General features: G+C 40.0%; 1 protein-coding gene across 1 annotated transcript in view; it reads right to left on the reverse strand.

Moving 5' to 3' along the window:
- LOC140719128 (serine/arginine-rich splicing factor 3-like) overlaps nucleotides 1-14,554 on the reverse strand; it is a 34,642-nt gene extending 20,088 nt beyond the window's left edge. Inside the window, exons 1-2 of the mRNA XM_073033525.1 lie at nucleotides 14,453-14,554; nucleotides 2,141-2,363 (exon numbers count right to left, since the gene is read on the reverse strand). Of these exons, the coding sequence (XP_072889626.1) occupies nucleotides 2,141-2,349 (209 nt within the window). The 5' untranslated portion in view covers nucleotides 2,350-2,363; nucleotides 14,453-14,554. The remainder of the gene's footprint in view (nucleotides 1-2,140; nucleotides 2,364-14,452) is intronic.
- Nucleotides 14,555-14,847: the final 293 nt, after the last annotated feature.

A 14,847-nucleotide genomic window follows, 5' to 3' on the forward strand; every position in this document is an offset into this window, starting at 1 on the left:
CAGACAGAATCACCACTTACTGAACAGTACTTAGCCAAGCAAGCCAAAAGTTCACTGAAGACAAAAGATTGCAGAGGGTGGAACCTGAAATAGAATAAACTGCTGAAAGAACTCAGGTTAGGCAGCATCTATGGATGCAAAAGGATGGTTAATATTTCAGACAAGACCCTGCACCAAGCATGCAGAGAGAAGCTTGGATGGATGGGAGGGATATTGAGGGCTATGGTCCAGGTGCAGGTCAATAGAATGAGTCAGAATAACAACTGGCATGGCCAAAGGGCCTGTTTCTGTGCTGTAGTGTTCGATGACTATGAGTGTCCAAGCAACTAGTCTCAATTTCCTGCATTCTGCCCATATACAGTCAGCCCTCCTTATCCGTGCATTCTGCATGTGTGGATTCAACCAACTGTGGATTGGGAAAAGTCCGAAGTTCTCTCTCCAGCACTTGTTGTTTGAGCATGTACAGACTTTTTTTTCTTGTCATTATTCCCTAAACAAAACAGTAGAACTATTTACATTGCATTTACGTTGTATTAGGTATTATAAATAATCTAGAGATCATTTAAAGTATGGGAGGGTGTGCATGGGTTACTGCGGATTATGAATAAAAAAAAAAGTTCTCTAAGTCTGAACAGGTACACCTGGTATTATTTAGCATCAGTTAGTCAAACGTTTGTCTTAGTATATATTTTGCCTTTCTATGCATATAAAACACTTAAGAAACATAGTATTTCAATAATTAAACCAATGCGTTGCTTAGTAATAACTGTAGCTTTCATCGGGGCAGGGCCTTCACATGCTCTATTATTCTCACTTTATCCTTTAAAATTGTTCCAATCGTTGACCAACTGTAGCCTAATGCTTTTCCAATGACCGATGCATTTCACCTCTTTCCGATTGCTTTATTATTTCCATTTTATTTTCACTCGTGATCGTTTTCCGTCAATGAAACACCGCGGGCGGCGGGTCCCGAGCTCTGCCGGGTCCTGAAGACCACTGCACTGAGACAAGCTAAATAAGGGACTTGAGCATCTGCGTTTTTTGGTATCCGCAGGGGAGTCCCAGAACCAATCCCCCGTGGATAAGTAGGGCCGACTGTACTCTCAATCTCCTGCATGAAAAGGTTGCTTTACTATTACTATTTACAAAAATAATTTTCTATTATTTTTGGTAGACTTCTTTTAAAAATTCGGTATTTTAAAATGTTACATACCTGATTACTTTCCTATCATTAAATCTATATTAGTTGTTTTACAATGGTTTGAGAGCTTGCCAAGCTTAACAAAAATAATTTGTAACGAAGTGTTATTGATCTAAATTGCCTTTACTTTTTAAATGCAATTGGAAATGTATGCCCATGACCTCTGGCCCCTATTTACACCTCGAAGAGTGTTTTGATGTCACCCTTGAGGTAGACAATCTAACCAGAATGCTGCTAACAACCATTAACTCCAAATCCCAACTCTAATGTCTATCTAGTGCAATAAAAAAATTTTCATTCTATCTCATGAAGGTCAGTTTATCCCTTACTCCTGTGACAAACCTATGAGTGCTAGCTTTAAATCTGATGACCCTCCACTGTAGCAATCCTATCACAGTTATGTCCTTTGAAGGGTAGACAGACCTGTGGCCAGTATTCCAGATATGTGGCATGGCAGCACAGTGGTTAACACAGTGATCAGGCTTCAATTCCTGTTGCAGTCTGTAAGAAGTTTGTATGCTCCTCCCGTGATTGTGTAGGCTTCCTCCCACATTCCAAAGCCACATGGGTTTGGATTAATGAATAGTGGGCATGCTATATTGGTGGCAGAAGCACAGCAACATCTGTGGGCTGTTCACCTTTGGACTGTGTTGGTTGCTGATGCAAAACTGATGCATTTCACTTTATGCTTCAATGTACATATGACAAATAAAGCTAATCTAACTTAAAGTATGAATGCAGATACGGGTCTTTGGAATCAAACGACTGGAAACTGTAACCCATGAGTCCTATGAAAATGGTATTTCTACAAAAGTGATTTTATGCTCCCCTTGCGATCTACATTGATGGTATTTTGTTTGTTTCACCTTGTGTAGGATAAAGGAGCAGATCAAGGAGAATGTTACGTTTAAACTGTTGAGCTCATTACCAATTCCATACCTGCCATCCAATTCTCGCACAGCATCTGCTGCATCACGAGGATCCTCAAACTCTATAAATGCAAAGCCAGGAGGATTCCTTGCAACCCAGACGTTCCTCAGGGGTCCATAGTAGCTGAATGAGCGCTCCAACTCGGTCTTGTTCCCATTGGTTCCCAGATCACCCACATATACCTTGCAGTCAAGCGGGCAGGAATCACGGCGCATCATCGTTCAGCTGAATTCTTTTTAAAACAAGAACACAAATCCAACATTAAGAAGCACATCATTAACACCACAATGTTCAGAAGCGATTTTAATTATGCTAGTATCACACCTTGGGAAACGTTTCACTGCTAACGTAGAAGCAGTGTCTAGGTTATGGTTAGAGATAACGGGTGCTTTGGAATGTGAGCTGTCCCACTGAGCAGCAGGTTTTTGTGGGTCCGGGGCCCTTTGTTCGGCAGAAGATGAAGAGAGAAGGATCGCTGCAGGATTTGACCTGGTGGGGACCGTGATTTGATGGAGCGAATCTGAAGATTGGTGAATATGCCTTTTGGAAGAGTTGAGCTCCAACTTGCTCACATTTGACTGTTTAATTATGATGGGCCCTTTTTTTTATTTCTTTACTAACCCTTTAATTAAGATTCATAAATATAACTTCTTCAGTCATATGCAGATGTGTAGCAAATTACAGAGTATCCAAACAAACCAGGGTTTGGGGTGGGGGGGGGGGGGTTCACTAATATAAAAAAAAAAGAAATTTAAGCACTAATCTGCTCAGTATCAGGGTTTTTATCGTTGACGTGTCATGAAATTTGTTTTGCTGCAGTGCAGTGCAATACATTAAACATACTATAAATTACAAAAGTACAAAAAGATCAAAATTAGTGAGGTGGTGTCCAAGGGTTCATTGTACGTTCAGAAATCTGATGTCAGAGGGGAAGAAGCTGTCCCCAAAATGTTGAGTATGTACCTTCAGACTTCCGTACCTCCTCTCTGATGGTAGTTATAAAACAAGGGCATGCCCTTGGTGGTGAAGGTCCTTAATGATATATGCAGCCTAGTATTTTATCTTTGTTATTAAAAATAATAAAATTCAAACATGTACTTCGTCACATTTTAGGTTGGATTCAAATTTCCTACTGATTTTTAAAAACATCCGCTGCAAATCAACTTCAGATGAACTATAAAGTGAATCTTACATAAACTTGCAGTTCAATAGGTATTATTTCATATAGAAGTAGTACACCATTTGTCTTTCTGATTGCATCTTTATGTTAACAAAAGTGAATCACAGTAAAAAAAATTATTCTGCCAATACTCCTGTGCATAGAGAAATCCTCAAATTTAATTCTCTCACGTGAAGAAGTTAAGAGAAATACTTCATGCAAAGAATAAGGCTAAGTTTAAACACGAGATTATTCAGATGCTAGAAATCCAGAGTAACACACTCAAAATGCTTCATCTTCTTATTCTGGCTTCTATGCCCTTCCTTTCTAGTCCCGATGTAAGCCCTCGGCTGAAATGTTGACTCTTTATCCCTTTCCACAGATGATGCCTGGCCTGCTAAGTTCTTCCAGCATTGTGTGTGTTAGTAAGGTTCAGTTTGGTGTTTTCCACGACTACAGATAGTTAACGCTAATTTCCATTTGTTTAATGCCACTGTAACATTCAGGAATGTGTCAAGAATCCCAGGAAACCCTGACAGGATTGACATGGTTTTTGGTATTCTGACATCTACAGCATTGCTTTCAACACAGATTTGACAAAGCAGAATACTATCTAACCTACTGGTTAATCTTTATTCCTACATATCCAACAGCAATTCAATTTTAATGAAATGCTTATCATCACAGTAATAGTCTGAAATAGAAGTTGTCAAAACGTCATGCATTGTGGCTGAGATAACAGGGAGTGAGTAATTCTTTCAAGTCAGACAACATGAGAACACCTTCTGAATCCAAACTAATTAACGCCTACCTTATTAACACTTTTAAAAAAAAATCAAACAGTAACATGCAATTATAAAGCCTTTGATGAAAAAAATGTGGGTAAATGTTTAGAGCTGAGACTTTTCCCACACAATCTGTCTCGATATTAAGCAGTGTCAGCACTTAACGCAGTTATCAGACAGCTGTATTCTGCCTTCAGCATTTCTTTCACCAGCTTCTTACCAACAGATTTTATGCAAACCCAGTGGCTACAGGTCACAAACTTCCAAGTGTAAATAGGTCTAAAGAAAATTCCACCCACCTTAAATCCAATCTCTGACGCCATCCCTACTTTCATATTTACTTATGAACTGTAACCAATTACGATTCACTGTCAAACTAAAATCTCATCAAGATCCTGTTCAAAATGTGATGCCTGAAGAAGTCAGATCTATCATTAAGGTCCCCCACCACCCAGGACATGCCCTCTTCATATTGCTACCAGCAAGAGCCTGAAGGCTCACACTCAATTTTTTGGAAAAGCTTCTTCCACTCTATCACTACTTCACTATTTGCTCTTTTCACACCACACTTAATTTTTTTATTGTAACTTATAATATCTCACATATTGCACTGTACTGTTACCACAAAACAAATTTCACGTCAGTAATAATAAGCCTGATTCTGATTCTTTTTTAAGCTTATTAAAAAGTTTTGATTTCTGAATACCAAATTGAAAACAATCCCAGGAGCTATTATAAGCACAAGATACTCTGGAAATCCATGGCATCACAAAAAAAATACAGGAGGAACTTGGGTCAGGCAGAATCTATGGAGAGGAATAAACTGATGTTTTGGACCGAGATCCTTCACCAGGTCCTGGTGAAAGTCCTTGGCCTGAAACATTAACAGTTTATTCCTCTCCATACACGTTTCCAGGAAACAATTGCTCATAAGACTTAAAATTAATAGTACACTTTTTAACATCTCAGTAATGTCTCCACAGCTTTTGGAGATGTACAACAGTGTTACTACTTCTTTTCCATTTATACAAGACAGTAAAATATATTTTATATTTTAAATCACTACAGCTGAAAACTTGCAGCCCCCACTCAGAATGTGTAGTGTGCTTCAAAATTAGGTTATGGAACACAATCACTAACTGAATCACCTGAAACACAGTGAGGTTACTATGTTCTAAGCAGTGTCATTATAATTGACTCATATGGTAGCAAAGTTAGTGCAAACCTGACACATAGATAAAGTAATTTATGTAAAATGGGTAAGTTGCTCCTCAAATTAAACTGCACAACTAGCATCCACTTTAAAAATTACACTAATACTAACTTTGGCATTCATAGCAAAAGGATTTGAGTACAGGAGTAGGGAGGTTCTACTACAGTTGTACAAGACCTTGGTGAGACCGCACCTAGAATATTGTGTGCAGTTTTGGTCCCCTAATCTGAGGAAAGACATTCTTGCCATAGAGGGAGTACAAAGAAGGTTCACCAGATTGATTCCTGGGATGGCAGGACTTTCATATGAAGAAAGAATGGATTGACTAGGCTTATACTCACTGGAATTTAGAAGATTAAGGGGGAATCTTATTGAAACGTATAAAATTCTAAAGTGATTGGACAGGCTAGATGCAGGAAGATTGTTTCCGATGTTGGGGAAGTCCAGAACAAGGGGTCACAGTTTAAGGATAAAGGGGAAACCATTTAGGACTGAGATGAGGAAAAACTTGTCACACAGAGAGCGGTGAATATGTGGAATTCTCTACCACAGGAAACAGTTGAGGCCAGTTCATTGACTATATTTAAGAGGAAGTTAGATATGGCCCTTGTGGCTAAAGGGATCGGGGGTATGGAGAGAAAGCAGGTACAGGGTTTTGAGTTGGATGATCAGCCATGATCATACTGAATGGTGGTGCAGGCTCAAAGGGCCGAATGGCCTACTCCTGCACCTATTTTCTATGTTTCTATTTTCCCTACATCCCAATTCCTGTTTACCCATCAGCTTGCTTGCATAAGCTAGTTTCTGATTCAGTAACATCTCAAGATTTAAACTCAGCCATGTGGGGGGGGGGGGAGGCATCCTTCCACATGGAGCCCACCTATTCCTACAAAAACTTTTGTCCTTCAATTCCTTCTCCCAATTCCCTTGGCCTAGCTTCTAAAGTAAATTACCAGTATACCCTTCTCCCTTCTACAAGTCATTTCTATCAAAATGTCATTTCTCTCGACACCTCTAAGGGTCACTGTCAAATTTGGAACAATATCTTCTGCAAAGCACTTCAGAGCATACTAATGCATCCAAGGTGCTAAATGAATGCAAGCTGTTCTGTTGCTTCAACTGCCAATTGCTATCTCTACACATTACTGATGTGGACACAGTTGTGAGTATTATGAACAGTTTTGGGCCTCTAAGAAAAGATGCACTGACATTGGAGAGGGTCCAGATGAGGTTCACGAGAATGACAGTATGACAAGCATTTGATAGTTCTGGACCTGTATTCCCTAGAACTTAGCACAATGAGGGGTGATCTAAATGTAACCTATCAAATATTTAAACACCTAGATAGAGTGGACATGCAGATGTTTCCCTTCTTGGGGTGTCTAGGCATCAGAATAGAGACACATTCTTTAGTAAAAGAGGAATTTCTTTAGCCAAGGGGTGAAGAATCTGTGGAATTTGATGCCACAGGTATGGAGACAAAGTTATTGGGTATACTTAAAGAGACATATAGGTTGTTGATTAGTAAAGGCATCAAAGGTTACAGGGAGAAGGCAGGAAATGGTGCTGAGGGGGATAATAAATCAGCCAGGATGGAATGACGGGGCAGAATCAATAGGTCAAGTGGGCTAATTTGCCTATGTCTTATTGTTTTTGATTGCCATGTGTAATGTCTTCCAGAAGAGATGGTCTGTGCAGATGATCAAGGTTGAATTTACTATTTATACAGTCAGCTGTGTGAGAAAACAGAATACAAGCATGATACTATAATAAAACACACCTTCACATAATAAATAATAAAAAAAGAAAAGAGCGAGCATGGGAACGAACAAAAGTACAAGGAGCTGCTGCCCATGGCACACTGGAAAACTACATTAAGAGATTTGACAGTGTAGCTAACATCTAAGTAAACATATCTGTTTACAAACAATATAATCCTTTAGGCAAATCAAACTCAACTGCAAGAGAAGCGCAGCCATGGCTACCAGGAGGTAGTAATATTTCAAGGAAATAGACCTATGGCCAAAAAGAAACAATAGCCTGGGGATATGAAGGGGGAAAATCAGAATTCGTGAAAGAAAGACCAAGGTACTTTTAAGGAAAAATAATGTAGAATGAGAGCTATTGGTGGAAAAAAAAATCAAAGAAAGGCTAATAACTCCCACAGAAACAAAAAATGATCAATTAGTTCACATTAGAGACAGGATAAATTACACTGAGGAATAAGGAAGTGAAATTATTTTTAACTAGTGTCGACGTGCACAACACAGAAAGATAGTACAGGAATAGACTAAACAAGAAACTCAAAAATTAGCGCTGTAATTAATTGGATCAAACGATAGTTAATCCTATAGTCCTATATCCTACGGTTTTGAAAATGGTGAGTAATGGGCATAAATCCATGGATTCTGGATGAATGCTGTAATCAAAATAACTCCAACATTGAAATGAAGGAGGAGAAAACCGGATTACTAAACGACATTAATAGGGAAAACACCAGAATCTACCATTCTGGAAAAGTTAAAAAAATAATTATTAGGATTGATCAATGTCAATATAGATTGATCAAAGTGAAATTGCCCTTCACAAGCTTGTTGAGTTGTTCTTCTGCTTTTTTGTATCACTCTCATAATCAACAAATGCAAATTAGTTGGTATATTTGGACTTCTGGAAAGTTTTTGATAAGGTATCATTCAAAACATTGTTAAACAACCTTTGCGGAAGATTGGGTGATATATTAGCATGGATTGTTAGAGGTGGGAAGAGCTTGAAACATGGTGCCAGGCAAGTAATCTTTTCCTCAATTTCAACAAGGCAAAGAAGAAACTTCAGAAAAACTCGCACCACTTACATCCCTTTTTACATCAACAGTAAGCAGTTTCAAATTCCTGGGAGTACACATCTCAAACAACTTCTCATTATCCTAGAACACATTCTGCACAATCAGGAAAGCTCACCAAAGTCTCTACTTTCTGAGAAGGCTAAAAAGAGCTGGATTATGCAGCGCATCTATACTCATGTCATTCTACAAATGAACAGTACAGAGCATCCTAACATGCTGCACTGCAGTGAATAGGAAGGCTCTCCAACAGGTGGCCAAAACTGCCCAATGTATCACCCATGCCAGCCTACCCACCAAGGGCACATATGCAGAAAGGTGCCAGTAACATTGTGAAGGATCCCACCTACCCTGCTCATGGACTGTTTGTTCCACTTTCATCAGAAAGGAGGTTATGTAACATCCATGCCTGAACAACCACTCAGAAAGTTACTTTCCCCAAGCAGCAAGGCTAGTCAACAGCCCCCCACCACTACTTTATAATTTCCTGTCAGTCACATTATGTAGACACTCCTATGCCTGGTGTCACTTTATGAACATACAATTAATCTATAAATCAATTACACATTTGTATAAGATGATGAGAGGCATTGATCGTGTGGTTAGCCAGAGGCTTTTTCCCTAGGCTGAAATAGCTAACACGAGGGGGCATAGTTTTAAGGTGCTTGGAAGTAAGGTACAAGGGAGATGTTAGTAATAAGTTTTTCCAGAGAGTGGTGGATGTGTGGAATGCATTACTGGCGACGGTGGTGGAGGCAGATACAAGAGTCTTTTAAGAGACGTGAAAGTACGTGAAGCTTAGAAAAATAGAGGGCTATGCAGTAGGATAATTCTAGGCAATTTCTGGAGTAGGTTACATGGGCAGCGCAACATTGTGGGCCGAAGGGCCTGTAATGAGCTGTAGATGTATATATATACACACACACACACAAAACACTAAAGGAACTTAGCCAGTCAGGAAAAGTGCATACAGTTGAACTTGCAGGCTGAGACACTTCTTATAAGCTATTTTAGGTATTTATATTTATCATGCTTTTTTAAATTATTGTGTTCATTGACTTATTAATTATGCTGCATCAGATATAAAGCAACAATCTTTTCATTCTCCTGTACATTTGTGTACTGGAAATTATGTTAAACAATGTTGAGTCTTGAGAACTAAAAAGAACAAAGCACAGAAAAGAGCAACAATGTACTGAGGAAACTCAGTGGGTCATGCAGCATCATGGAGTGAAGAAGCTGTTGAAGCTTTGAGTCTTTATGCTACATCATAATGAAATGATAATGAAACGGTTAGCACAAAGAAAAGTGATGAGAATGGATTCTGAGGCAATCGGTGGGCTAGATGACGGGCAGATAGTGCCTGGTGCCAGGCAGGGGAGGTGCTCCAGATTCCAGCATCCACAGTTTCGTGTCTCCGGAAAAAAATCAGGTTTGTGTTTGGAAACAGATGCTTGTGAGATGCTGCAAGAATGTGTCAGTGAAATCCAGCTGTGCACCATTATATACACAAGAAAGTCTGTGGATGCCGGAAATCCACAGCAACAAAGTTCCGGAGGAACTTAGCAGGTCAGGCTGTGCCCATGGAGAAGAATAAAGAATCAATGTTGAGGCAGAGACTCTTCATCAAGACTGGGAAGGAATGGGGAAGAAACCAGAATAAGAAGGTAGGGGAGGGGGGAGGAGTACAACCAGGCAGGTGATGGGTGAAACTAATTGGGGGGAAAGTAGGCAGTTGAGAACAGGAATGATGTAAGAAGATGGGAGGAGATAGGTGTAAGACCTTAAGAATATAGCAGCAAAATTAGACCATTCAGTCCATCAAGTCTGCTCTGCCATTCCATCAAGGCTAATTTATTATCCCTCACAACCCCATTCTCCTGCCTTGTCCCCATAACCTTGACACCCTGATTAATCAAGAACCTATCAACCTCCGCTTGAAATATACCCAATGACTTGGCCTCCACAGCCTTCTGTGGCTATGAATTCTAGACTCACCACACCTCCTCATCTGTTATAAATGGACATCCCTCTAGTCTGAGGCTGTGCTCTCTAGCCCAAGAGGAGGTACAGGAGTGAAGGAGGAAACTGATGGGAGAGAAGAGTGCACCATGGGAGAAAACAAAAGAAGAGGCACCAGAGACAGGCGAGAAGGAAATGGGGAGAGCCAGAATAGGGAATGGAAAGGGTGGTGGGGGAAGAAGAGAAACTACAGCAAGTGAAAAAAACTGATGTTCATGCTATCAGGTTGAAGGCTACCCAGCTCCAACCTGAGAGTGGCTTCATTGTGGCAGTAAAGATTCTGCTGGGTTCCTCACCCCTTCCATTCCAGTCTTAGTGAAGGGTCTTGGCTTGAAACCTACACTCTTTATTCCACTCCATAGATGCTGCCTGATCTGTGTGTTCCTCCAGCATTTTGTGCGTGCATAACTCGGATGAAAAGATCAAATGCGACAAAACCAAATTTGCTGGTTAACACAAAAGCGGGCAGCAGTGGAGATGCAGAAAGGCTTCGAGCAATATACAAAGGTCAAGTCAATGTGCAGTGATGTGGCAGATAAAATATAAAGTGGAAGCATGGGAAGTCATCGTCTTAGAAAACTAGTGATTTCATGTTTGTAAATGAGACAACTGAAAAGTGCTGATGTTCAGAAAATGCTCAGTGATGTTCTACATAAATCACTAAAAATTAACTCGCAAGTAAAGAATGTTTTACTGTTTGCAAGAGGATATCAGACTAGAGATGATGTAATTATATCCAGCACTGGAATAGCATGTTGATGTCCCAACTTAACAAATGAAGGGTAAAAGGTTGATGTTAGCAAATGTTCAATAGACCAACTCCTGGCATGACTTGAGGATATTAAAGCAAACTAGACATATATTCTGAACAGTATAAAAGAAACTTCATCCAAAACTCAGTCAACCTTAGGAATTCTTTAATTAGAGTGTGTCAAGATCAGTTGCTGATCACATTCAGAAGAGATTAAAATACTTTTGGAAATTGAATGAAGCCAAGACAAGTTGAGTTTATTGTCACCTATAGGTGTATAGGCCCCATATGCAGCATTCACAAAAAACAAATTAAATGTAAATTGTGAGGACTGTTCAAAGAATCATTCTCTTCTTCATATCCACAAAATTTATCAGCACTGAATATGCAGGGCCCTTAACATAGTCAAGGCACCCTCCCATCTGATCTCTCTGAATCCCTTACCATCAGGCCAGAGGTACTGTAGCATTAGGACAACTGTTTGGATAATTAGAGCACTTTTCACACAGATGTACTTCAAAGTGAATAAAAATTGAATAAAAGTACAAACAAGAAAATTTAAAAATAATCATGAAAATAATAAAACAAAAAGATGCTAGATAAAAGCAAAAATAGGTGGGATTTGAACTGCTGTTTGAAAGTGTCCACTGAGTCTGTATCCCTTATACTTATAAATATTCCTGTTTAGCAGTGTAGTTCAAAAAACCTGATTATCTTTAGAGGGAGATTGTTTACATTTAAGAGGCAGATGGAAGAAGACCGGAGAGCTGGAGCAGGATTAAAAAAAACAATTGGGTTATACTCACTCCAGTCCCAGACCATTAAGAGCATTAGAACTAAGCAAGAGAACTTTATAATCAATTCTAAAAGGTACAGGAAGCCAATTAGCCAGGTAGCTAGTATGGAGTGATATTTCCCTCATCCTGGTTTTGGTTAAAAGTCTAGCAGCAGAGTTCTGAATGAGTTGGATGTCTGTCAATAGATTGTTTTGTAAGGCCAGTCAGAAGTGCATTGGAGTAATCTAAGTCTATTCGAGATACTAAGGCCTGAATAAGTTTTTCAGCATGATTACATGACAGAAATAAACGTAGCTTTACAATATTTCTCAAGTGTAGAAATGCTGCTCTAGTCACTTTATGTGGGATTTAAAATTCAAATCTGATTCAAGGACACACCCAGGCTTGTTACTTCTGATTTTACAAGGGGAGCAAAGCTCCCAAGTTTATCTCTTTTTGACCTTGGGACCAGTTTTATCTTCATATAGTTTTAGGAAATTGTTGCTCATCCATTTATTCTAGCCATTCCAAAAGTCAGGGCGTTATGATCAGATTCAACCAAGACATACAATTGTGTTTCATCAGCATACAGGGGAAATCAAGTTGAAACTTTCTAATGATGTCTCCTAAAGGGAGCGTTTCTACAGAGAAGAGTAGGGCCAAGACATCTTTCCTGAACACCACCAAAAGGTACATCATACCTCTTAGAAAATTGGTTTCTAAGACAACCCAGTTCCCAAGGCAATCTAGGAGAATGCTGTGGTCAATTGTGTTGAAGGAAGTACTCAGATTTAAGAATTAGAATTTAGAATGCTGGCATTGGTGCTGAGTCCAAGGTTGCTGACAGTTTTGGTAAGGGCCACCTCCATGCTGTGGCTTGTTCTAAAACTTGCCTGAAACTTTTCTAGAATATAGTTCCCATTCAGAAAGTTGTCAAATTAGTTGAAAATGACTTTTTCAAATATCTTACCTATGAAGGAAAGTTTAGATATAGCCCTGTAGTTAGGTAGTACCTCATTATCGAGGCTTGACTTTTTAAGTAGCAGTTTGACAGCTGCTGCTTTGAAGGTATCTGGGAAAAGGGGATGTGCTAATAATTTTCTTAAAAGAATTGAAAACATTATTAAGAATCCTTAAAAGGTGCAGTTGGGGCAGAGTTGAGACAGCAAGTAAACTATTTACTCTTTGTTATAATCTTATGCAGTTCTGAACTGAAAATACTTATAAATTTTGACATGGTTACCCTCTTTTTATAGAAGTTACCAATCTATATTCTCCCTAATGGAAGTAATTTTGTTGATTACAATTACATATTCTAGTCCAGTTTTCCTCCATTTTCACTCAGCTACTCTGAATGATAAGTTCATAGTTTAGCTCATGGTGGGAGTAGCAGAGCAGACGCGATGGGCCGAATGGCCTACTTCTGCTCCTTTGTCTTGTGATCTTGTGAACATTCTGATATCACAAATGTGATTTCTTTTTAACCTTAAATGGGGCCACCGTGTTTATTATATTTGTCAAGTTATTGTTGGAAGGATCAATCATTTCAATTTACTGAGCAGTTTAGTGTCACAGGGGTCAGATAAACTAGCCTGCTCAGAGAACTTAAGTGGAGTTGCAGCATCAGGAACATTTTTTTAGCTATAATTTCTTTCATGATCTTGATTCCAGACATGCGAGCATAAAAAATTACACAGAAACAACCAGACACAGTGGTATCAGAGAGAAGCATTAATAATATTTAACCCTTTGTCATTACTAAGTGCATTTCCAAATCAATGGGGTGGGCTCAGTGACATGTTGGGTAAGATCTAGGCTCCGGAATACATCTGGCAGAGTGAGCATTTGAGAGGTCATTAATATGAATATTGAAATCATGAGCGATGAGAATCCTGTCATAGTTCAACATAATAAAGGAGAACAATTGAGAATTATGAGAGAAAGCAGACATTATATTTAGGAGAGTGACTAACTAGTGCAGAGGACAAGATCCATACCAAAATGTTAAACATATACTGTACCTCAAAACCTGAAAAACACCTTTCAATGAGGATAGGAAACAGCTTCTTTCACAATACTGAACTCCCTGCCGCCATTCCAAATTTCATCATGTATGAGAGTTTACTTTTTAAACTTGCATCGTAAATGCACAGTATAGCTAAATATCTGTGGTAATATAAATTTATGTTTTGTGTGCGAGTTATATTACTATGTTGTGTACACAGGCCCCGAGGAAAGTTGCAACTTAGATAGAGGCAGCATAATAAATGTGGGTGCAACACAGGGGGAAGACTGTGCAAAGCAAAGATGATGGCAGCAGGATAACAGGGGGAAGGGGGAAGGGGAAACAAGCCGGGCATTTAACAGGAATAAAAGAGGAGCATGGAGGGGGGAAGCTGAGGGCCAAAAAGGGGCACCGGGGGGGGGGGGGGGAGAAAGAGGGTCAAGGGGGGCGGGGAGGGCCAAGAGGGAGCACGTGGGGGGAGGGGAGGGCCAGGAGGGAGGACTACAAGGGGGAAGGAAAAGACTACAAGCGGGCGCAAGGAGAGAGGGAAGGGCTGGGGGTATAAAGGTGGGAAACAAATGGGTATACCGGGGTGTAAGGAGAAGAGGAGTGGTGAACACGGGGGCGTAAATAGGCCTCAAGCAGCAACGCTGGGCCCACGCTCCTCCGCTTGGATTACAACGGGACCAGGTCGCTGCTCTTCCCTCCCACCGGTGTGCTGCGGGCTACCACCACTCCCGGAGCCGTACATCTCTTCACGATAGGCCTCACCTGCCGTCCACGATTTCTCGCGTTCAGATCTCTTGCCTCCTAAACTCCCTCTCCGAATCTCGCCACAAAATGGCGGCCAACGCTGCCCCCTTTTGATGGACGGCGGCTAGAGCCAATCAGAGATCGACCAGTTTCAAATCAACCAATGGTAGCTTCGATGTCTTGACGTCAACATTTTTGATTGGTTGTTGTTTGTACCTATCGTCTGTCATGTCGTCAGTCTTCCCGCCTTAGCTCAACCAATCAAATATCGCGGTCGCTATGTGATGTCCTTTAGCCATTGTAGAAATTGTGAAATGGCGAATGATGAGAGTCAAGGGCATATGGATTTCTGTACGTAGTTTTCTCAGTGTGTGCTTATTAATGGATTATAAACTATACCGTAATGTCCCAAA

The sequence above is a fragment of the Hemitrygon akajei genome, chromosome 31, assembly GCF_048418815.1.
Source record: "Hemitrygon akajei chromosome 31, sHemAka1.3, whole genome shotgun sequence".
Lineage (NCBI taxonomy): Eukaryota > Metazoa > Chordata > Chondrichthyes > Myliobatiformes > Dasyatidae > Hemitrygon > Hemitrygon akajei.